This window comes from Onychomys torridus, chromosome 9 (genome assembly GCF_903995425.1).
Source record: "Onychomys torridus chromosome 9, mOncTor1.1, whole genome shotgun sequence".
Taxonomy (NCBI): Eukaryota; Metazoa; Chordata; class Mammalia; order Rodentia; family Cricetidae; genus Onychomys; species Onychomys torridus.
In genome coordinates, this window is record NC_050451.1 from 61,417,135 (window position 1) to 61,441,742 (window position 24,608).

At 43.8% G+C, this 24,608-nt stretch overlaps 1 protein-coding gene across 1 annotated transcript in view; it reads left to right on the forward strand.

Moving 5' to 3' along the window:
- Positions 1-5,904: 5,904 nt before the first annotated feature.
- Positions 5,905-24,608, forward strand: part of Rcbtb2 (RCC1 and BTB domain containing protein 2) — a 41,536-nt gene continuing 22,832 nt past the window's right edge. The window contains 3 exon segments of the mRNA XM_036199355.1: positions 5,905-6,528; positions 15,414-15,494; positions 18,892-18,956. Coding sequence (XP_036055248.1) covers positions 18,915-18,956 — 42 coding nt within the window. The 5' untranslated portion in view covers positions 5,905-6,528; positions 15,414-15,494; positions 18,892-18,914.

Below are 24,608 nucleotides of genomic sequence, written 5' to 3' on the forward strand. Positions count from 1 at the left end.
GGGAAATGCTGTAAGTAACATAAAATAAATAAGAATTACTTGGAATAATACTTTAACAAATTTATCACACCATGAAAATTTAAACTTTGTAAAAATGTATAGGGAAGTAGAAATTAGACATCCTTTCACCTATGAGAGAGAACTGCTTTTGACATTTAAGTGACTGTATTTCCAAGCAGGTTTGGGTATAAACATATGCATTTGTGTTTGACTATATATGTGTGGTTCTACTTGTCTGTATTATACCAGCAAGCTATCTCTGTCAATAAATCTAGGTCTCAGTACTAGAGATCAAAACTGTACATAAGTATCTCGTGTGTGTGTGTGTGTGTGTGTGTGTGTGTGTGTGTGTGTGTGTGTACTCTTCCATCCTCACACAGTGGGCGGTGGGTGTCTCTCCAGAAGCCTTCTGTGGACTTTCTGGTACTACAGATCAATGGCTTGCACCAGTCACATGCCTGCCTTAGACACTATCAACTAAGAATGACCTAGTGCTATCAACTCAGAAAGCAATGGCTTCTCTATGACCAGCTGAATTACAACCTAAGCAAAACCCAGGATCTCTGAAGAAGACCTGAAGATGAAGTCTATGAATTTTCAGTAATACCAAACAAAAACCTACAGACCTGGCTGGTGATGCCTGGAGAATGCTAATGGATTGACTCATTATTTTGAAAACTGGCAAATTAGTAGAAAGAATGAGGAGCTCCTCCTGCTTTTCCTGTGTTGACTGGGAATCACTGAGGAAGGACATCCCTCTTTATGGAAGTATTCCAGCTCGTAAGTCAACAAGAAATAATACAATGCTACTATTACCAACATCTGCTGACTTCATGGACTGAGCATCACCAATTACCATGTCAGAGAAAGAAACCATCTTACTTCCATGCCACTGATGGAAGGGGCCACTGCTGCCTCAGAAGTCAGTTTGCCAGAAAAAAAAAAAAAAGAAAGAAAGAAAAAAGAAAAATAAAGGAAGAACACTAAGCAAAATTAAATACTTCCAAAACTCTAAATCTACTTATTAATTTATGGTGAACATGAAGGGTGTGTACTCAGGACAAGTAACTTGACTTTTCCAATTAGTAAGTTGCACGAAACAGAAGAGGCAAGAGAAGGAACGTATGGGTTAAAAGGAAGAAGTAAGGACTATGACTCAATCACTGTGCCTGACTTCATTTGAATCCCAAGTTAAGCTGCCAGGGGACTGTGGTACCTACCCTTTAAGCACTTCACTTAGGCTGGGAAAGAATGTTGCATGGCCAAGGAATTAGAGGTAGTTTTTGTGGGTGTGGCATATTTGATTAGAATTTTTAAGATGCTTTATCTTTTAGAGATAGTCTCTGAAACATTGGCAGATGAATAAGATGCTTCATACAAGCATGGTGACAGTGAAGAGAAAGTTTTAATAAAGCAAGGCAGATCACAAAGTATTGATTGATGGCTGAATGAGTCAGAATTTTACTTTCCTTTTAATTATTCTATGCTAACATATTTTTACTTTTTCCTTAATTTTAAAATCTGCAGCTTTTAATCTGCCATGCTTTAACTTACCCAAACAGTGGGCTATAGACTATATAGGTTATTTCCCGAGTGCTGTTATGTGAATGGTGATGTCCTGTCCTATTCATATGTTAGACCCTGGTATCCAGTGTGGTAATATTACAGTGGGTCTTTAAGTCACAGGAGAAGGGAGTAGACTCCAGGGACCTCCCTCACCCATTTAGCTACTTCAGGACAGGGCTAGCCTTTCCACAACATGTGGACAAACAATAAGGTGCTGTCTACCAAGCAGAAAGCAAGCTTTCAGCAGACATCAGGTCTTCCCATGGCTTTACTTTGGGCTTCCTGGCTCCCAGAAAGGTGACCAATACATTCCTGTTTATAAATTACCCACACTAAGGTATTTGGTGATGGCAGACTGAATGGACAGACGCCATGTTCTCCAATTACAAACAATGCTACTGTGACCAGCTTTCTACATGTTTCATACTAAATTCCTAACAGTAAGCTTGTTAAGTCGGAGAGCAGACTGTCTCCCAGTAAAGTCTTCTCTAACATGCTGGGCTTTCAGTTACATTTTTTAAATATTTAAGTAATCCTAAGGTTTTTTTTTTTTTTTTTTTTTTCCTAGCATTCTATTAGGGTTATGGATTAAATTTAGAATAGACTCCTTCTAAGGATAAGGGCCTGCCTCTTCACTTTGCCTTGCCCTGGTTATATATTGTCTTTGTAACTGGACATCACTAAACTCTATCAGTACTTTTGATAGCTTTTCAGTTCATTTCCTTAAGGTTTCAAAGTACATCTAGGTCAGGCCCAAAGTGGGACAATTCAGGCAGTGTTGGTCCAGGGGATCTAGGGAAGCCCAGCCCGGCTGGTCTGCTCTTGTCTAAAGTCTCTAGAAGTACATACAAAGCAAAGCGTGCAAACGATCATTGTTTCAGTGGAGGGCTTGAGCCAGGCTGTGGCGTTAAACTGGTGTAAACCGGGCTACAACATTGTACTATAAACATCTATAATACTCAGAACCAAGACCTGCGTGCCTTGCAACCTGCTCTGCTCATGACTACTCTAGTACCCTATCCTCAATCTTGGTCCCTGCTCTTACAATACTGGGAAAGGCCACATTAGAGCACACCACTGACCACAAGTTTGTGCAAAATGCAAAGAGCATTTGCTCCAGTGACTGAGGCTACTCAATTTGCTGAGCAGTGGTGGTGCATGTCTTCTGGGTATCTTGCTGTTTCAGGTACAAGGAAAAAAAGCTGAAGAAGAAATTAAAATGTCACTTTCTGGGAGGGGTCTGGATGTTTTCTTTTCCCTCAAGTATAGACAGAGTTTTCCTGTGTCCCAGCAGCTGCTCCCAAATAACCAGACTAAGACTTATTATTAATTATAAATGCTTGGCCTGTAGCTCAGGCTTGTTACTAGCTAACTCTTACATTGTAAATTAACCCCTATTTCTTATCTGCCCTCTGCCATGTGGCAGTACCTTCTTCAACATGGCATGTTCATTTTGTTTCTCTCTGCATCGCCTGAGACTTCGGAGATTCTGCCCTCCTTCCTCCCAGTGTCCTCTCTGCCCTGAAAATCCTGCCTAGCCATTGTCCAATCAGCTTTTTATTAACAGTGAGAGCAACTCGTCATTACAGTGTACAAAAGATTATTCAAGCCTTACATAGAGCAGTCAAAAAAGTAACAACTTCCAGAGAGGTGAAAAAAGTAACAACTCCCAGAGCCTACTGCCAGACAGCTATCCTGTGAATGGATAACATGCTACTCCAGCTCCATGACCTCCGTCTAGGACAGCCATCCACAAATGCCTTTGAATTTCACTCATCAAAAACTGGAAAGGAAGCTGGGCAGTAGTGGTGCACGCCTTTAATCCCAGCTCTTGGGAGGCAGAGGCAGGCCAGTCTCTGAGTTGGAGGCAATCGTGGAGAAGGAAAAGGAACCATTTGTGGTGTTGCCTGTAGGATTATAATCCTAGGGCTTGGGGGTTCAGGTTTTGGTATCAAATGTTCAAGGTTAGTTTTAGCTACTTTATCTCAAAAAGGAGTTTTTGAAAAGGAGCTGTATGTATAATTGAATCACCTAAAACATCTGTACCAATTTCAGTTCTTACATTCCATCACTATATTACATTATAGTATTAATTATGTGAGTAAGCACCAACTTTATTCCTATACTTCTTAGATACACTCTTAAGATGTTTATTATTGAGTGAATGTAGCCATTTACTAAAGATTTCTTTGATCAAAAATGACTATTGAGTCAGTCATAGTGGCACACGCCTTTAGTCCCAGCACTAGGGAGGCAGAGGCAGGTGGATCTCTGTGAGTTCCAGGCCCGCCTAGTCTACAAAATGAGCTCCAAGACAGCTAGAGGTTGTTACACAGAAAAACCCTATCTTGAAAAAAACGAACAACAAAAGACTATTGAGTGCTATCACTTTAAATAATCAGTCAAAACTTTCCTATTTCTTTGACCTATTTATGTAGAATAACTCTTATCATTGTATCATATTTATACCACTGAAATAATCCCAATATTCATCATGGTATTTATTGTTGGATCTTATTCGTTCATATTTTATTTAGGATTTTAAAAAATATATGTCATCTTTGTCAGGCTTGGTACCAGCATGTTACGTGAAACAGTAAACAGATAAATGCTCCATCTTAAAGGCAATGATTTGGAGCCCGTAAAAATACATGACACATATTTCGATTTTTGCTTTTGTTTTTCGAGACAGGGTTTCTCTGTGTAGCTTTGTGCCTTTCCTGGATCTCACTCTGTAGACCAGGCTGGCCTCAAACTCACAAAGATCTGCCTGGCTCTGCCTCCCGAATGCTGGGATTAAAGGCGTGCGACACCACCGCCGGGCAAGTATTTCGATTTTTTTTTCGATCTTTCACATCTAGTCTTGATTTCATTTTCTAAAATTATCTTGAGCCCATTTTCTCTTCTCTTTAAGCCCAGTCCACTATTGTACTAAATTCAAGGACTGCTGGTGTTCTGCTAAACTGAGCTTTTAGCCTCCAGCCAGTCAACTTGCTCAAGACCAAGAATCATGCGGACCTCTTCCAAAAGCCCTTTGTGGATCCTGTGACCCAGGCTGCAGTTACACTGCTAAGGCCTTCATCATTTGACCCACTTTTCTGAGTCATCTGGAAAGAAACCACATGGCCAAGGGGTGAAGAGATGGCCTTGAGTCCTGGCCTTACCTCTAATTGTATGGCCGGAAGCAAGTCACCCAAATCTCTGCTGTTTCCCCTGTAAGTGGGCTGAGATCACGTACTATGGAAAGCTGAGGCCAAGAAAATAAGGAAGTAAATTCATTTAAAATTCCCACTGAAAATCATATGTGTGTGTGTGTGTATTTATAGCACACAGTTTTTTGATATCTGTATACACTATGTGATGGCAAAATCAAGCAGGGGGAGGAGGGAGGGAAGTTATGGAGTTCGAGCCTCACTTGGGCATTTAGGGAGACCCTGTCCCGAAATTATCTATTCCCTTAGCCATTTTTTGGTGTGCACTGTTAACTGTAGCCGCGGGCAGTACAGTGGCTTTCTTGCGCTTGCTCCTCCTAACTGAAACCTGATCACTAGCTCCCGTGTCCCCTTTCCCTAGTCCCAGTAACCACCGCTCTACTGTGCCGGTGAGACTTTTTAAAAGCTCCTTAAATGAGATCCGTAAGTATCTGTCCGGTGCCTAACTTTGCCTGACATCCTCCAGGTTCATTCCACATCGTCCCAAGTGACAGAATTTCCTTCACCTTAAAAACCGGACTGATCTCTGTGCCTCCCAACACCGCACAATGAGGTCGGCCTCCGGGATGGAGTTGGTAAGACCCGACTAGCACCCGCCGGCTCTCCGTTTCGCAGCAGGCAGAAAAACCAAGGCCTTTACATGTAAGACCCTACAACTGGACAGGCATAGGTGGCCCGAAATCTGGGCACGAAGACAGGGTGAGGGGTCCAGCCCAGGGTGCCCGCAGAGGCTAGGCTGCAGGTAGGGTCGCGGGTCCGGGCGGAGGAGGAGGAGGAGGAGGAGGAGGAGGAGGAGGAGGAGGAGGAGGAGGAGGAGGAGGAGGAGGAGGAGGAGGAGGAGGAGGAGGAGGGGGCGCGGCGCGCAGCCCCCTCCCCTCGCTGGGAGCCCCCTCCCCTTCCCTCATTCCCCCGCACTCTCCTCCCCTGCCCCCTCCTCCCCGCACGGCTGAACTCGAGCGCAGCCCGCCGAGCCGGGCCGCTTCAGGGGGAGGCGCCAAGGCTCGGCTGTTCCCGGCCGAGCAGTCCCCGCTGCGGGCAGCGGAGCGGACGCCCAGCGGAGGTAAGCGTGCGTGTGGGCGGCGGGCGGGCGCGGGCACGGGCACGGGCGCGGGCGGGCCCCGGGCACCAAGGGCCGGGCGGAGGCCTCACCCTGCGCCGGCCCGGGTGCGCAGCCGCTGCGGGGGCTGGGCGCGCCTCCATCCCACCCAGGCCGCAGGCCGCAGGCCCCGGCGCGCACGCGCGAGCCCGTGGGCGAGGTCGAGGGCGCGGTTCTGGGTTCGCGTCCCTCTCCCCCGGGCCCGGGGACCGCGCGGCGTTGCGCATGCGCGCAGGCCTGGCCTAGGGTCCATTTTGGCGTCGGCGACGGTGCTAGGATTCCCGGTTCCCCGCTCGCGGTGGGGAGAGGAGGGAGGGCTGACCCCCCTCCTCCCCGGGGGCGGGAGCGGGTGTCTCCAGCTCCGGGGGTGCGCGCGCTAGCCGTGCTGTTTGCAGGTCTTTCCGCCCGGGACCGAGGGGCGGCTCACTTTCCAGGCCTTTGGTCGCCAAGTGGAGGGATGGCGGGGAAGGCCTGGCTCTGCCTGCAAGAGCCGCCCCGAGATTTGCAGCCTGCCACTGGGGCGCTCCTCCGGCCGGAAGTGGAGGGGTTTGGAGGTGGAAAACTTGCCCAGTGCCCCCTCCTTGGCGGAGATGGCACTTCCGCCTGAGTTGAAGACAGGGTTAGAGCCGCCCTTTTGCCGTTGTTCTTTACAAGGTAAAGATTGAACCCGGGCTGTAACAAAGGACAAAAAGTCAAGATGCTTTCTAACGCCCTCCGGGCGGCTGTCCTGGCTGCTGCCCGAACTCGGCTCGGTCACACGAGGCCACTTGGCGAGACAGCAGAGAAAAACGGATCTCGTCAATGTGGCCACGTGGGGGAAGGTCCTGACTTGAAATGGTGGGCAAGTGGGCAGGGCCAGGTGTGGGCCGGTCTGTCATGGACCCATCCTGTCTCAGCTGCAGTCACCATTCCTCGGCATCCAAAGCTGAAGGGAGAGGCACACGTGTCTCCTATTAGAGTAGCTTCCGTCCTGCCAGAACCGTTACTTGGTGACTTACTCCCTGACATTGCCAAATGAAAGTGACCGAGTTCGTAGACAGCCCTGCAGAACTTAGCTCTTGACAGGTCCACTGTTTACCAGTCACTGGGGTCCTCAGTATTTGCACCTTCCCAGTAAAGTCTGTCACCTTCCTGGGCATGTAGTTAAGTCAGTTTCAAGAGGTCAGGGGCTACTATGGAGAGTGTCTAACATTGCCATTACTTCTGTGCCTTGTAGTCTTGTACGATGTTCTGGCACAGACATTTGGTAGCCGGAATAGAATAACTGCCCGGAGACTCTGAATGCATCGGGTGCAATGTAACATCTTTGTTTCTCAATAATGGCTGCTCCATACACGATACCAAGTAGCAGAACGACGCTTACCTTCAGCACAACCCACTCTCACCATGCAGGCCTTGTTGCTGTTTGGGGGCTTCCTGAGTGGACCCCACCGTTCCATAGCCTGTGTGTTTGTTCCACAGTCACATGGCTCGGTGGACTTTAATAACATCTTGTGACAGTTGCATCACTTCAGAGAGAGAGAGGACTTTCCCATCTAAAATTGCCACTGCTCTGATTCTCAACCTCCATCCTGCCCTTGGCCTTGTAGCACCTGATGCTGTTATACACGTCTGTGGTTCTCTTGTGTCGGCCCCACCGTCATTGCCTACGAGATGTCCGTCAACCATATGTGTGAAAGTTAGATTGAAATCTAACTCTAGAGAGACTGTGCGCAGAACTTGGACTCATGTGACACTTCTTTATGGCTATCCTAGGTGTTGGGGTTTAGCAGTGAATAAAAAGATCACTTTTCTCCGGTGCCTACACTCTTGTGAAAGTTTGCGGAGCAATCGACATCTAATACATTTGCCACAAAGTGTTAAATGCTCTGAAAATGGAATAGGGATTGAGAGTGCAGAGGGGGCTTGTGGTTCTTAACCACCTGGTGACTGTGGAAGGTGATATTTATGATAGAATGGAAAGTCCTTTTAGGAGGACATACTTCCATCCTCTGTCCTGAGGCCTGCTACCACGGTAGACAACAGATGTCACTGGCCTTTATAGTGTATAGATAAGAGGGGAGAGTATCAGCATTTTTTGGCTTAACGCACCATAGCTAATGAAGAGACCAGAATCTTTCTTGTAGGAGAGACTAACCAGATAACCACTATAGATGTGCTCCAAAAAACTATAGAGCCAACTTTCTATATCCTTACATTCTGTAGCCGCAGATTTATCAAACTTGGAATTGGAAAATATTAAGAGAGAACCTTTAGTGAACATACAGAATTTTGGGGGGGGGTCATAATTAACTAAATAAGAAAAGATGTCAACTTTAACATTTTTTTCCCTTTAAGACATGATTTTACTCTGTACTTTACGGTCTCAGACTGCCCTGAAACAGCTTACTAGGGTCCTCCCGCTTCAGCTTCTCTAGTGCTGAGGTTATAGGCACCGAGCCTGGAGGGATAGCAACCTCCTACACAGCGCTTACTTCTGTGTCTGGTTGCAGATACACAGGAAGGAGGGTGTGCCCTGGCTGGGTGCACGCTTCAGTTTCTGTAGGTGACTTGAACATTCACAGAGTATGGGTATTGATGGAGTTTGGGTTCTGCAATGGTTCCACTGTCCTCTGGCTTATAGTACCGTGCAATTGCTCCTTAATGTCCCCTGACTTTAAGTCATGGGGACGACTAGTGTGATGTTATGTCATGATATTCAGTGATCTCTATTAGAGGTTTTATATGAGCCAGACAAATCTAAGCTCTTGACTTTAGAGGACATGGAGAAAGACACTGATAGAGAGGAACTGTTTTAAAAAAGTGGATCCTCTGAGGTCTTTCATTTAAGTGAAGCAGATTATAGACACTACATGTTCAAGCTATAATAGACAATTGCTCTAGAGGTAGGGAGCTCTATTAAATTGCTTTTATGCATGGGAAATGATCATATTTAATTTCATGAAATTAAAATGCTTACTAGATACTGCTATTTTCAAGACTTATTTAACATTACTACAGTCTAAAATTGTCCAGGAAAGGGAGATGCAGACAGAATTATCAGAGTGGCAGTGGCCCTAAGACCTTCTGTTCACACTGAAAACAAGTGAATCCATGTGGGAATGCCCCCAGAAGCAAGTCAATTGCCCCTACTGATCCTTCTAGCTCTCCTTATCTGGAAGGAACACGTGTCTCTTTCATGTGGTGACCTCATCCTAACAATATGAAGTGAAATAATAGATCATTATACATCAGTCTGACACTGAAGTTTGTGTTTTTAGTATCTTCAGCTTTGCTAATGCAACCTGAGTTAATGTGCATTGTGTGCCCCCCCCATGCATTTTTGAGCTAACAAGTGCTAGTGGATGATAACTAAACTACAGTGTTTTCTGTATTGTGCCAAATGTACACGAAAGGATTCCCAGGAGGAAACAAGTGGAGGTCTGAGGGTCTACTGTGTTCCTGGGATTCATGTTGAAGAGCCAGGGTTTCTAATAGGGTAATAGTTACACATCTCTTAATATCTACTTAAGCATTGGATATCTAAGAAATTAAATCTTAAGTGGACTTCCAAATGCTCTCTGTGTCAGCTCAGGTCATTCACGTAGCAATGTAAAATGTATCTGTAGTTTATGTTGACTATTTCCCCCTTGGAGATGACATTCTGTTATCCGTGTCATCAGTGTTGGCCTTCTCAGTAGTCTGACTGCCAGCATTGCTGTAGGCTGACTTACCCCAAACCTCAGGGTGAAATTTGGAAACCTCACGGTGAAATCATTGGGACAACAGCAGCTATGCACCACACAGTCAGTGTTGCGCTTTCCGTAAGCATCAGGCAGCACTGTTTCCTTGGGGGGGTGTGCTGACTTTCTCACTCCTTGTGGTATAGTTCTGTCCACCTGTGTAGAAGCACCCCATTGCAACCAGCAGCTGGTTAGATGTCCTACTGTTACTGTTTGTGACTGCCAGCATCTCATTCAAGAAAAGCTGAATTATGCAAGTGACAGTTGAGGCCATGCTTGATTACTTTATAGACTTACATAACCTGTAACTCAAGGATGACACTAATGAAGACATGAATGATACTTTTTAATTACTCAGCAAACATGCTTGGGGATCCCCATGGGTATTTCCTTTATCTGCAGCTACCTTACACTCTGATACCGTACACTGCGCCCCTCCCCTACTTTGCTTAACCCTTTCTTTGCCTCTTAACGAGATTCTCAGATGGGGAACTTGCCAGTAGCATTGAGGTATAATATCACAAGGAAGGAAGCTTCTTATACATTATGTTCCTCAAGCATGGCTTTACAGCTGGTCTCATGGAATTGAACTTAAAAACAACTCTTAGATTCCTCCGAGGACCCTCCCCCCTTATTTATTTTCTTCTGAGATGACTTCTAATAGATAACTATCAGCATTGAGAAGTCTCTGATTAACTAGCCTATTAGCTCTCCAGGCTCTCCCCAGCGCTTGAGAGTTGGATCTTCCTGTCTTCATAGTACCGTGTTTTGTGTTTTGTTCTTTTACATATTTGTTTTCTACTCACTGGAAATACAGACAGTAATTAGGCAAATGAACATGTGTTCTATAATCATGTCTCTTATTTCCAAGTCATGTCCCACGTTGAGTTGCGGACACACTCATTAATGCTGATTGTTTCACCAACACTCTTTATATACAATTTATTCTTTGCTTTGTTCAAGGATGTTAATTATCCTGTTCTCTGTGAAGATTAAGAAGGGCTATGTTTGTCATGTTATAGAGACTTATCTTTTTATCTACCGGTCTTCAACTACATTCTTACTAACAACGTCGAGAAAACTGTCAAAATACAGTGTATTCAACCAAGTTGTCTGTCTCAAACAAAGATAATTTAGAAGAAATAAACCAGTAAATGATACAAGTTTAAGAAAACAGCTGGAATAAAAAAATACCATATGACAGATGATCCTACTTGATATTTATTTGGCTTTGAAGAATTACTAGTCAAACATTGGAACGCTGGCTCCTGAGTGTCCAGCTGTTGGCTCCTGAGTGTCCAGCTGCGAGTCTTGGAAGGCAGAGATAGGGACAAGAGCTTCCACTGATAGACAGTGTTTCTTTCTCATTCTGGTTTGTAGATCAAATTGTGGGATCCCAGAATGTTATTTTTGTTACTTGAAACCAATTGAAATGTAGAGGAAACTATTTTGCAGAGCTTACTATGGAGAAGCATATTACCTACAGCAGATGGGGAGTCAGAACCAATGAAGTGATGTGCAGTAGGACAGTTAGGGTACCCACTGTCACCCTATCATAGGGGCCAACTTATGCTATGACACTGTCACTGAAGAACTGTCCTCTACCTGCCCTCCAGAAACACTGCCTTCCTGTGCAAAAAACAGGGACACCTGGAAGCCAATTTAGAGCAGTTAGAGAAACCACTTGTGCTATCCTAGCGTGACAGATAGTAAACATTTTTTTCTAGGTCAGATTCTCCTTGCCTGGCATTTATCATTCTATAGTATTAATTTACTTTTAAAATGGCAGGAGAAATCTTGGTTTATAAGTCATCATTATCACTATTTTATGAAATTCCTATGTCCCTAGGAAAGGCAAAGTCAAAATGGTGGTACTCTGATTTTAATATTGGTTAACCTTTTCCCCCTTACAGGTTGGCCTTGAACCAGCAATGTAGCTGAGATGGCCTTGAACTGAGCTTCCTAAGGACAGGGATTATTTGTGTGTACTAGCCCAGAGACTCTCAATGAACTACCTTGTGATTGGAAAAGTAGTAGTCTACAAATACATTGTTATAACTGCATGGAGTCTTGTCTTTGGCATTACTTCCATCAAAACTTCTCTGTGAGAATTCTCAGTAAAGCCTAGCCATGCATTATGTTGTCATCTGCAGTATAACAAATGATGGATGTTTCCTCAGGACTCTGAAGCTTATCAAATGGTCTGTTACACCATTTGTATTATTTTGTGACATAGGGCTTGTTCAATCAACATTACTAAATCTAGAAAATTATTTTTAGATATTTGTGTGTGTGTGTGTGTGTGTGTGTGTGTGTGTGTGTGTGTGTGTGTGTGAGGGTGCACACAGAGACTAGAAGAAGGCATTGAATCTCTTGTAGCTGGAGTACAAGCATTTGTGAGCTGCCCAACATGGACGCTGGGAACCAAGCTCTGGTCCTCTGGGAGAACAGGACTCATTCTTAACTTCTGGGCCACCTCCCCAGCCCCTAGAGAATTTATGTTAGTTGATAGATGGTATAGATGATATGTCTAACCCTGTTGGTAGATTCTGCTGACTTGTGTACTCTTCCTTAGGAGTTTTCTCACTGCAGGGTACGTCTAGGTCAGCTTTTTTTTTTTTTTGATCGTGAAGTCATCTTAACATTTTTTTTTACATTGAACTATGATGGAATGACATAGGGTGGTGAAGGGCAGAATAACAGCAGTATTAAAAAAAGATTCGCTATCTCATGTAGGCGGGGTAAGAATTGTTTTATGAAATTTGTTGCAGTGATACATTAGCCAGCTTTGTGTTGCTATGATAATGCCTGAGTAAACCTTTACATTGAGGAAAGATTTACTTTAGCTCACAGTTTTAGACCTGTTGCTTTTGGCCTGTGACCAGGAAACACATCATAGTGGGAATACATGGTGTAGCTAAACTGCTTACTTCTTGGGAGCCTGGAAATGGAAGGAGGGAAGTGTAGCAGGAATCTTAAAAGTTCTTATTAATAAAATCAAACCTGGGGCCAGGTATTGGGGTGAATGCTGGAAGATCAGAGAAGCAGAACAAGCCACAGCTACCTCACCTCGCCAGTTCCTCAGGTGGTCCTGTGCTGTTCAGACTGGAAGCTTCTGTGTCCTCATCCAAATGGATCTTAGCTGAATTGTTGCTAGAAGCCTAAAAGCTTAACCAGCCAAATGCTTCTAGTTTCTGGTCCTCACGCCTTATATATCTTTCTCTTTCTGCCATCACTCCCTGGGATTAAAGGTGTGAGTCACCATGCTTGGCTGTGTCCTTGAACAGATGGATTTCTGCCTCTGGAATGCTAGGATTAAAGGCATGTGCTACCACTGCCTATCCTTTATGTTTAATATTGTGGGTGTTCTATCTCTGACCCCAGATAAGTTTATTAGGGTGCACAATATTTTGGGGAACACAATACCACCACAGGAAAGGGCCAAGGATAAGATACACTATTAGGCCTAGAGAGGTGGCCCAGTGGTTAAGAGTACTGACTGCTCTTTCAAGGGACTTGGATTCATTTCTCAGCACCCACGTGGCTGCTCACAACCATCTTTTAACTCCAGGATCCAGCACCTCTCCTGGCCACTGTGGGTACCAGGCATGCATGTGGTTCACAGACAAACATGCATATAAAAGAGCCATACACAAAATTAAATATACATACAGACACATCCTTCCAGGGCATGCTCTCAGTAGCCTGCTTCCTCCAAGAACTCCCTACCTCTTTTTTTTTTTTTTTTTTTTTTTTTTTATGGTTTTTCAAGACAGTTTCTTTGTGTAGCCTTGGCTGTCCTAGAACTTGCTCTGTAAACAAGACTGGCCTCGAACTCACAGAGATCTGCCTGCCTCTACCTCCAGAGTGCTGGGATTAAAAGTGTGTGCCACCACTGCTTTTAGGACCTTCCCGTAGCCCATGAAGCTAAGAGTCAAGCAGTTAATTTCTTGATAAGGTTAGAGTCTTCACAATCCAGTCACCTCTCAAAGTCCACCTCCAGATACTGTTGCACTAGGGACCAAACTTTGAACACATGAGTTTTGGGGAAAATGTTTGAAATCCATACCATAATAGACTCCATATATGTATCAAAAAAATAACAACAAAAAAGATGTGATGATCCAAACACAGGAGTTGTTCTTCAGAGTGATTGAATTAATATGTGTTCCCTTTAGCCTTATACAAGTGTGCCTTTGTCTCCTCTATCACTGGGCACTGTTCCGGATTAATTTCTGTGGGTCTAGTGGATAAGGCTGAACTCACTGTGTGCGTGTTCCCATGATGATTCTGTGATGAGGTTGAGCATCTTTAAGTGTGATTGCTGACTTGTGTGATTAGCCCGCACCCTGTCCCTTTAGTCCTTGGCATCGGTCAGTTCTGTAGGCTGCAGCTGTCTGCCTTCCTCCATGCTGTGCAATATCTTATACCTTTTCACAGATCTACTGCTCTGTGGTCTATGCTGTCATGTCTTATTTAAGAAAGCTCTTGCTGAGTGAGAAGCATATGCCTATTAACATAGCATTGGGGAGGTTGATTCAGAAGGATTCCAAATTTGAAGCCAACCTGAGCTCTACAGAACAACCCTGTCTCAATAACAAATGAAGAAACAGAAGGAAATCTTCCTGTACTAGAGAAGTGGGAAGTTTACCTTGCTTATATTTCATGTGACTTCTCTTTTGTTGAAGAGTACAATCAGACTTTATTTGGTGCCTTTATTTGGTGGTACATGTATGCAGGAGGCAGAGGCTGATGGAGCTAGAGTTTCATCTTACGCAGTGAATTCCAGGTCAGTTAGGGTTACATAGTAAGAAACCTGTTTCCAAAACCAAACTCCCAAACCAACTTTTTTGTTTTTGTTTTTCGAGACAGGTTTTCTCTGTGTAGCTTTGCGTCACCTGTCCTAGAACTCACTTGGTAGACCAGGTTGGCCTCAAACTCACAGAGATCTGCCCCCCCCCCAACCCCCAGTGCTGGGATTAAAGGCATGCGCCACTGCTGCCACCCCCGCCCCCCCCACCACCACCACCACCACCACCACCACCGCCACCCTCACCCGGCCCAACTTTCTTTAATATATATTTTTGCATGTTTCCTTGCTCACACTGTTAAAATTCTGTCTTGAAACTTATAAAAAATATTCAAAAGTTGCATCTTAAGTTTTTAATATTTTATATTTGAGTATCTCTACTGATCTTTTTTTTAATAAAAGAGCTGATGCAATTTAAGAAGCATTTTCCTTTAATAAATAATGGATTGTTAACTTTGGAAAATTGTTGTTCAAATCTTAGATGATCTTTTAATAAAAAACCCGGTACCAGATATTGGGATAAAAGCTGAAAGATCAGAGAAGCAGAGCAAGCCACAGCCACCACCGATTACCTCACCAACTAGCCGGTCCTGTTCCATGAATTCTCTGACTGAAATCCTCTGAGTCCTCACCTGAAAGGATCTCAGCTTTAGTTCCTGTTTCCTCACACCTTACATACCTTTTTCCACCCTGCCATCACTTCCTGGAATTAAAGGCATATGTGCTTCCCAGTACTGGGATTAAAGGTGTGTGCCACCACTGCCCAGCTCTGTTTCCAGTGTGGCCTTGAACTCACAGAGATCCAGATGGATCTCTGCCTCCCAAGTGATAGTATTAAGGGTGTGTGCCATCACTGTCTGGCCTCTATGTCTAATCTAGTGGTTGGCTCTGTCCTCGGATCCCTAGTTAAGTTTATTAGGGTACACATTATATCACCACAGAAAAATCGTGTATTCTCTTTTTTTAAATTTCTCTAATAGAATTTATTTGTGTGTTTACATTTTCAGTCCTGTGAACTTTTCTAGAAGACAGCTTTACAACGATCTAGAAGGACCAAATTTGGGGCTCCAGAACTCTCCAGCAACCAGGTACAGCTGTTTGTGGAAGGAGTGCTCCTTACCCTTGTGTATAGAGTTGAGATGGGCCTAGGAAAACTTGATGGTCCTTTCATAGGAGCAGGCAAATCAACTGTGGACTTGTGAAATGCTGTCCTCATTTACAAGGTTCACACTCCAGAACAACTCTGCAAAGAAACTGCAGAACAAATCTCCAAATGTTTTTGATAATTTTGAATTTAGGGTAGGCACATTCATGGCTGCCCTCCGCCTCATGATGGGTGGCAGGTTGGACATGCCTGCTTAGAGGGTCCAGGAGCAGCAGCTTTGGAAGCACTCTCGAGTTTCATTCCAAGCCCCGATCTGACTGATGGTTCCATGGTCAGGTTGCTGAAGCATCCTGAAATGGAGGCAGTGATTATGCCTTATTTCTATGATTACTTGTCTGGATATTGCAAAAATTCAGTGAGGTGCTAACTCACACTCTAAATGTGAGTGTTTCACTCCATGAATGTGGTTTACAACGCTGATAATAATAGCATAAAAATCACGCGGGTGACAGGTTGAGACAGCTGTAATCGCCACCCACTGTGCCCAAGGTGGTAGAAATTGGAGAAATCAGTTTTCTCTGTTACATGCGCCACTTTGACATGGTGGAAAACAAGTTTGTTTTTTTTTTTTGTTTTAAACAAAACTATATGTGTCTACATTATTTCACATTAGTAATTAGTCTTGACGTTATTTTTGAATTTTGACTAACACTGAATAACATGAAACTATGTTAATATTACAGTTAATTCCAATTGGCTCTTACGACTGTTTCCTCTTTGAATGTGTGATTTCCATATGCTATGCATACAGTTATGTTTTAACCTGACCAGTGATCAAAGAAAGATACTGAAAGGAATCATTGTTTTTTTCTACTTAAAAATACTCAGGATTCCTAATCACTGATCTTAGCATGCATGAGTGTCCCCCCTCCCTGCTAGCAGTGGGGGACCTAAGGGGTGGTGAGGGCGGTTATCTCTGTGTTTGTTCCTTTTTCTCCTCCCCATCCCTCTCGTCCCCACCTTTGAATTCTTTCCCTCTGGGTCCTTCCCTTCCTCATCATACTCTCTCATCTCTTCTTTCTGTTTCTGTGATGCTGGCGTTAACTGGAACCTCATACGTGCTAACCCAGTGTACTCTCGCTGAGTTCTGCCCCTAAGCCCAAATGGCTCTTCTTCTTCTGGTAAACTTAGTGTTAAATGTGCAAAAAGTGTTTTCCAGTTAAGGTGATGCTGAAGGAAGAAGGTAAGGGTCCCCTTAAATTCTTAGGCTAGGGATTGTAGCTCAGTGGTAGGATGCTTGCTCTGCATTGGCAAGATCCCAGATTTGGTCCCCAGCAATGGGGTGTGGGAGGGTACCTCAAATAGTCATGCCAGCTCCCAATATCTTGTCCTGTTTTCCAGTACTTGGAATGTTTACATTATGTTCTACTCTGAGTAATACATGGTTATAGTAACAAGCAGATTGTGGTCTCCTCTCTGAAAGAGCTTGCTAATTAATAGAGAGAAGAAGTTACACAAGAACAGTTGACGTGAGGCAGACTGTGTGCGTTCTTGAGGTTGCAAAGGGAAGTGCTGTGGAAGTACAGAGCCCAGCGTGTGGCTAATCAGGAGCCTCAGTGGTAGCAGTCATGCTGGGGTTTGAAGAAGATTAGGATTTCAGAAGATTGCTGAAGTGCTGCTGTATTGTGTGATGCTGATTAAATATGGCGAACATTTTTCTAGATCAAATCATATAAATTTACAAGCTAAAAACTTGAAGTGATGATTGCTTTCAGTTTTGGTTTTGGGTAGGCAAATAGTTTAGCCCCGAATTTCATCTCCAGTCCCTAAGTGAGCTTTTAAATATAAGCATGTCTTTTTAAAATTGAAACATTAGGAATAATGATTTACTGTTCATTGTCCTCATTTTAAATTCAGATTTTCTGAATGCATTATTCTCTATAAAACCTACTTGCAATTAGGAATAAAATTGAGGAAAATTTCATCAAGAACATACACAACATTGATAAGGGCCATGGTGACATTTGACCCAGTTTGATTTTTGTTTTGTTTTGTTTTGTTTTTCAACACAGAGTTTCACTGTGTAAACAGCCTTGGCTGCCCTGGAACTTGCTCTGTTGAACAGACTGGCCTCGAACTCACAGAGAACTGCCTGCTTCTGCCTTGTGAGTGCCTTGTGAGTGCTGGGATGGAAGGCATGCAAGCCCATTGCTTGGCTTGATGTGTGTGTGTGTGTGTGTGTGTGTGTGTGTGTGTGTGTGTGTGTGTGTGTGTGTGTGTTTTGAGAGAGGTTTTCTCTGTGTAGTCCTAGATGTCCTGGAAGTCACTCTGCAGACCAGGCTGGGCTCTGTTTCCCAAGTGCTGGGATAAAGGCGTGCGCCATTTCTAGTCTGTCCTTTTCCAGCTCTAGTTCTGTTGCAGGGAATACCAGGTGAAACACTAATAAGAAGCTCGCAGTATGCATTGCATTGAAGTAATTGGAGCAGACCTAACAAATTAGACAGCAGTGAGCGTTACTAAATACAGTTTTACGGAATTGGCTTTTGGAGAGACACACTACTTTGTTTATATTGTCTTCAGCTCTGGGCTAGCTAGTATGTAATGGCTGACCCACAGTGAAGACCTGCATGTCTTCCGTAGGGCTACCCTGCTGTCACCTCAGCTCCTGCTGTCCCTTTGATGCGATGGCAGGAAGTTGCTAAGGAAAGAATATTCAGTGATCTTGTTCCATACTTGATGGCTTTTGTTTCAGACTTTTTTTATTGTTGTTAAAGTCCAGGGCAACAAAGCTGTATTCATTCAATCATTCATCTATTTGTTCATTCATTTTATTCATCCATTTCATTCATTTCTCCTTTGTTTTTTCCAGCTTAGCAGATCATACTTCCTTCAGGAGCTGAGAATTCATAAGTCTGGTCTTCACCGTGGTGATTTGGAACTTTCCAGTCACAGAACAGTTGGCCAAGGTCTAGAATTTGTTTTTCCCTATCAATAGCAAAGTCATCTGTGAGATGGAAGTTTCTGCTAATTTCCTTTTAGATAGAAGGACCTCTGTTCTGCAATGACCGTCCAGACTTCAGGAGTTAACTTAAGAGTTGCTGAACATTGAAAACTACTTGTAGGTCTTATAGCTGTTGACTCCCATGCTAAAGGCTTAGTTCCTATGTCACCCACTCAGCATTTGGGGACTTACTTTCCCTGTTAATTAGAAGTAAAGTCATTTTATTTGTGTGGTACAGGGTCTTGCTTTGTTGCCTGAGCTTCTTTCTAATTCCTTAGCCTCCCAAATGCTGGCAATACAGACCCTGCTTACTCAAGCAGTTTTCTGTGTCCCTTCATCCGGCGTGGGCTCCTGATTTTACCACATACTTTTTCCCTAGGGACTGCACAGGACTGAGTCCATATGGAAGAAGAACTGCCTGGTTTCTGTGGAGAAAGTGGCCAGGTTAGAAAAAAGCATGCCTTATAGTGTATTTTGTTGCATGAACCATATCTACTGTTCACCTGGTGAGAAGAGCAGTGAGGTCATCTAAGTCTTGCTTGGAGAGGCTGCAGTGTGGTGCCTGACATACCAATGAATAATTGATTGAGGGATATAGGATGTGGACAAGGCCAGCAAGGAACAGATGTTACCTAGGGGTTGAGGAAAGGCTCCCTGGGGTGGTGGCATTTTAACTTGGTAAGGAATATAGGCTTCTGCTCACAGATGATGACCTATAAAAGGCTTTGTTTAAATAATGTTTATTCCTTTCCCAAATATTGAAAAACACTAAAAAAATAGTCATAGAAGATATGCTTCCAACCCAGTGTGCTCTTTTATTTCCCATCACATCTGAACATTACAGTCAGCCAGCCTAAGTCTATACAGTATCCAGTGAATACTGTTTCCCATGCAGTATCCAGTGGATATTATTCCTCCATCTTGTATCCGATGGATATTGCTTCCATCTCGTATCCAGTGGATATTGTTTCATATCTTTCAGCCTGTCTGTTGACTGCTATCTTGTGTTGTGTTAAAGTTACAAAGTATCTGCTCATCTCCATAAAACAGATTAATATTAACTATTACTTTCTTTTGTCTTTTTTCTACTTTAGGAAATAAAAAAGATAAAATTCAATAAATTATAATAATTATACACAGAACAGCTAAACTGGAAATTTTACCACATGCTGACATGAATGTTTGTGTGTGAACCCTTGCAGGAATTTGGAAAAGTAGCTTAAAAACTAATGATAGAACCAAGAGACTTAGAAAATGATAGTAGAGGACTCCCTGGAGAGATGGCTCAACAATCAGGAGTGCTTGTTGGTCTTGCTGAGGACCAGAGTTTATTTCCCAAACCCTTGTTATGTGACTCACAGTCCCCTGTAACTCCAGCTTCCGAGGAACTCAGGCCCTCTTCTGGCCTCCACGGGCATAGGTGCCCTCCCCCCCATGCATGCATGTGCACACACACAAAAGGTGTTAATAGAAAAATTCCTAATTCCTCCTGGGAACAGATTTCATAAAATTAAATATGAATTCACATAGTCAGCAGTGAATTTTCCTTATTACGTATACAATGTTGCATGTTTTTAGACATTGTTTTACTAAGCATGCCCAACATGTCACTTTGATTTTCCTATATAGGCTGTATTTTAACGGAATTGTAACAGCTTGCCAGTTTGCTGTGGTCATGTGCAGTGTGGTCACTCAGTGGATTTCTCAGTGGATACAGCGTCTGTTTGTTCCAGACCACACAATGAGACTAACAGGATGTGTCAGTCTCTAATTCATGGCAGGTGCATTTCCTGTGTTATGTTTTCCTTGACAGAGTGTTAACATCTCATTACTTGCATTTTGCAAAGAGATGCCAGCTACAGGTAGGGGTGGTGGAGAGGATGCAACTGGAGGATTACAGGAACAGCTCAGGGAGTGGTTGTTCGGTCGGGCGGCTACCTGGATCACCCTGGAACTGAATTCACCAGACACCATCTTGATGGCGACGATTGCAGGGCTCTCGATTTCCTTGAAGAGTTCAGTTCCCCACATTTTCTTGCTCCTGACCAGCTGTCCTCTTTTCAGTTTCTGTTTTGTGACACAACATTATGACCACAAGCGTCTTAGGGAGAAAAGGGTTTATTTTGGCTTGTACTTTCACATCACAGACCATCACTGGGAAAGCAAGGGCAGGAACTCAGTGCAAGAACTTGCAGGCAGGAGCTGATGCAGAGGCCATGGAGGGGTGCTGCTGACTGGCTTGCTCCTGGCTTGCCCAGTTTGTTTTCTTATATCCCCAGGACCGCCTGCCCAGCAGTGGCACCACCTACAATAGGCTGGGCCCTCCCACATCAATCGTAAGACTTGCTCACAAGCCAGTCCTGGGGAGACATTTTCTTGATTTAAGATTTCCTCTTCACAGATGACCCTGCCTATTGTGTCAAGTTGGTATAAAAACTGGCCAGGACACAGGCTCTTCAGAATCCCCCACCTCACAGTGGGTATAGAGCAGGTGGAGACTCCAGCGAAGACATCTCTAGCACACAGAATGGTTGTCAAAGCTCCTACATGTGCTGTACAGTAAATCTTTGTACATTGTCTCATGAGTGTACTGGAACAAAATGCTATAATTCCATGAAGCTACTATTAAATATTTTCTCCAAAATGTATTTGCATTTATAAATTAAGCTATCAGTTCCCTATGTAATAGTTTTCTCACAGACTTAAATAATGCACTTGTAATGACTGTTGCCAAGTATCTGGCTGTCTGACAGATTTGAGAAGCAATATATTCCCATGTCTGGTGTACATGGGCTGTGCATTGTGGCTGCTTCCCATTAGATTGTGACCTCCAGGGAGGGCATGTAGTGTCTTATTTTTGTCTTTAATTCAGTAATTCTACCATAGCTGATATCCTCCTGCTCAGCAGCATCTCATAATAAATATAGGACTGCAGATTGCATAAACCTCATCCACACTTTGGAATCCCAGTGGTCAGAATCATGGGCTGGGTACTGTGTGCAACTGTACAAGTGGACCAAGGAGAAAGTTTGAGCTTATGACTTGTACAGAAGTGTTTAGGAGCCAATTGGAACTTACCATTCAGTTCTCAGTATTCAGGAAGCCACTTGATATTGTAGCAAAGGACAGGATCAAATCCAAAAACATGCTTGAAAAGAGAAACAGCTGAGGTAGTCAGTAAGCAGTCACTGTATCTTGGCAGTGCATGCCAAGCAGCCATTAAGGGCTCTGTGAGTGCTGCACAGACTTGAGGCCTCCAGCACTGTGCCTTCCTAGGGGACTGCATCACTCAGGTGATGTAGGCAAACAGTCCTCTGTTCTCACCTACCTTGAAGGTACTGAACTTGTGGATTATGTGGCAAAATCTATGGTCTGATTATTGTGAAGACTAGAGATAATATAGAAAAACTGTAGAAGACCATTAATAACATCTCCTTTAGATTCTTTATGCCACATTTCAAACTTTAGTCTTAAAATTTACAGAAGGAAAAAAAAATAAAGTAGAGCTCATAGAAAATAAGATTCCTTCATGGTATGAGAAGGTAGGTCATTTAAAAAAGACGCTTAGACTAAAATCTCATATCACATTTCTTTGTCCAGCTTTGACAGTAAACAAAGTGTCTCTAGAAAGAATTCTCTTTTACCTAAAAACCCCGATTTCTGAATTAATACAACACGACCATATAAAGTCTTCAGTTAACTTAAATAGCCACAATGAAAGTAGAGACCTGTTCTGTACATCTGTACAATGGCCTCTTGTAGATGTGAGATTTAAAAACAATGCCAGATTCCAAATTGAGTTTTTCTTGGATACCCACTGATACTGTTACACAATGCTCTGGTATTTAAAGTAACTGAAGAAATAGTAACTACTGCATCAGAATTGAACAGGAGAAACAGCCATCACCACTGTCCCAGGTGTGAAAGTAGGACCCATCATTCTTGGCATAGGGACTTGAGATTTGCATGGGATCACATGGGAAGGAGAGCTGGACATAGGGACTTCAGCCATCGTTTAGACAGTTTTTTTGTTTGTTTGTTTGTTTGGTTGGTTGGTTGATTGGTTGGTTTTTCAAGACAGGGTTTCTGTGTGTATGTAGCCTTGGCTGTTCTGGAACTCGCTCTGTAAACCAGGCTAGCCTCGTGTTCAGTGATCCACTAGCCTCTGCCTCCCAAGTGCTGGAATCAAAGGCCTGTGCCACCACCGCCCGGTCCTTAGACAGCTTTAATCAGAATTTACTGTATCCTTTCCATCATTCACAGCAGCCATGGGGTGGTGATGAAGGAGGCTTCCCCTGGTTCTTTGCTCAAGATTGTGTTAGACAGTCTGTAAAAGCCCCAGAGTACCACAGTAATGAGGATGAGTGCTTGCAGGTCAGCCCAGACAACCTCAGCTGACGTCCAAGGTGAAGGGGATACATGCTTTCTCAGATCGGAAGCAAGCAAGTGGCTGGCCTCTCATATCTTCTTTATAAGGTTTGTTTAACAGCTAGTGAGAAAGAGCCCAGAAAGTCTTTACTCTTTTAAGTTAAATATGAGTTTGGTGTTTTTCCAAAATTTTAAAATATCCTTTGATGGCCTAAGGGCTGTTATATTTACAAAATATATACATATCTTTACAATTCAAAAGTTAAGTGAAGGGACTCTGGCCAGCTCAAGTGAGGCAAACATGGCTCTGGCAGGTCTTGCCCTTCCCCCATTCCTGCTGCCTTGCTAAACCGTTAGATTACTAAAGCTGGCCACCAAGGTCTGTTCCCTTATTTGGCAATCTCCTCTCCTGAGGCTAACCACAAAGGTCCAGCTAATGAAAGTATTGAAGTCTAGCAATCAAAAGCTCCCTTTGGTTCACCTAATTAACATACCCAACCAAAACATTCCACAGCATCCTAGCCCGTCCTAACACAGACCTTCCCATTTTCTCTTCTTAAAAATGACCCCTGCAAGGTCCTTTGCTGCTGTTTTTCTGCCTGAGTCAGAAAACAACCACTAGAACTTTGCCTCCACGCTTAATAAAAGATCTCTCTGTGAAAACAGGCGTTTGGGTGTGGTTTGTGCCTAACCCAGGGTCCAGGAGGGAACCCCGCTGTTTGAGGGTCTCCTTCATTAAGCAAGTAAGTAAGTGTCTCCAGTGTACAGATAAATAATAACTGTCTTTGAAGACCATTTTGGAGAGTGCACACGATCATGAAATTATCCTGCACTGTTGAGGTTTTCATGGCCCTCCAAGATTATGTCCCTAAGTACAAAACCAAGACCTCAGAGTGTAATCACTTCATATGAAGACTAGGTCATTGAAGAAGTAATTAGCTTAGTTAAGATGAGTCATTAAAGCTGGCCCTAATCCAGTCTGACTTGTGTGTTTATTAGAAGGGGAATATTGGACACAGATCTACATACAAGGCAGGCAGTGCAGACAGACAGAGGGAAGATAGCCCTCTGCAAGCCAAGAAGTGGAGCCTGGACTAGATCTTTCCCTGACAGCTCTTGGAAGGCAAGCTAGCTGACACCTTGACTTGTGACTTTTGAGTCTCCAAAAGTGTTAATACACGTAGTTGTTTCTACAGGCTAGCTGTAGCTGTTGGTGCTAGTGAGCACGTAAGCTACCTAGATGGTTCTCCATGCTATGGTTGGTTTGAATGTCACCTTGTCACATGTTAGAATCACTTGAGTAGGAAGCCTCACCTGAAGAAGCATCCTGATGGCCTTGATTGATGTGGGAAGGCCCACCCTGATAGTGGGCAGCATCTACAGGTAGCAGACTAGATAAAGAGCTATTTCGCTTCCTGCTCCTTGGCTTTCCCTCTGCCACCAAGTTGATTTGTCCCATCACTGCTTCTGAGTCCTTCCCTGAGAAGAACCAGGGTTTCCAAGCTTCCATTGTGGACTAGGGATCACTGGTTCTCCAGGAACTTCTTGTGGTTCCGGTGTCTCATTGGGACTACTGAGTCCACACCTTGTAGACTAAGTAACTACTGGTTGTTGCCGCCCAGTGAGTGTTTGGGAAGCTGAGCATGTGGTCCACGAGGAGGTGTACTGCACCAGGAGAACCTAATGAGCTTGCTAATTTATTCAAGCAGAAGTCTGCAGAGTGTGTGG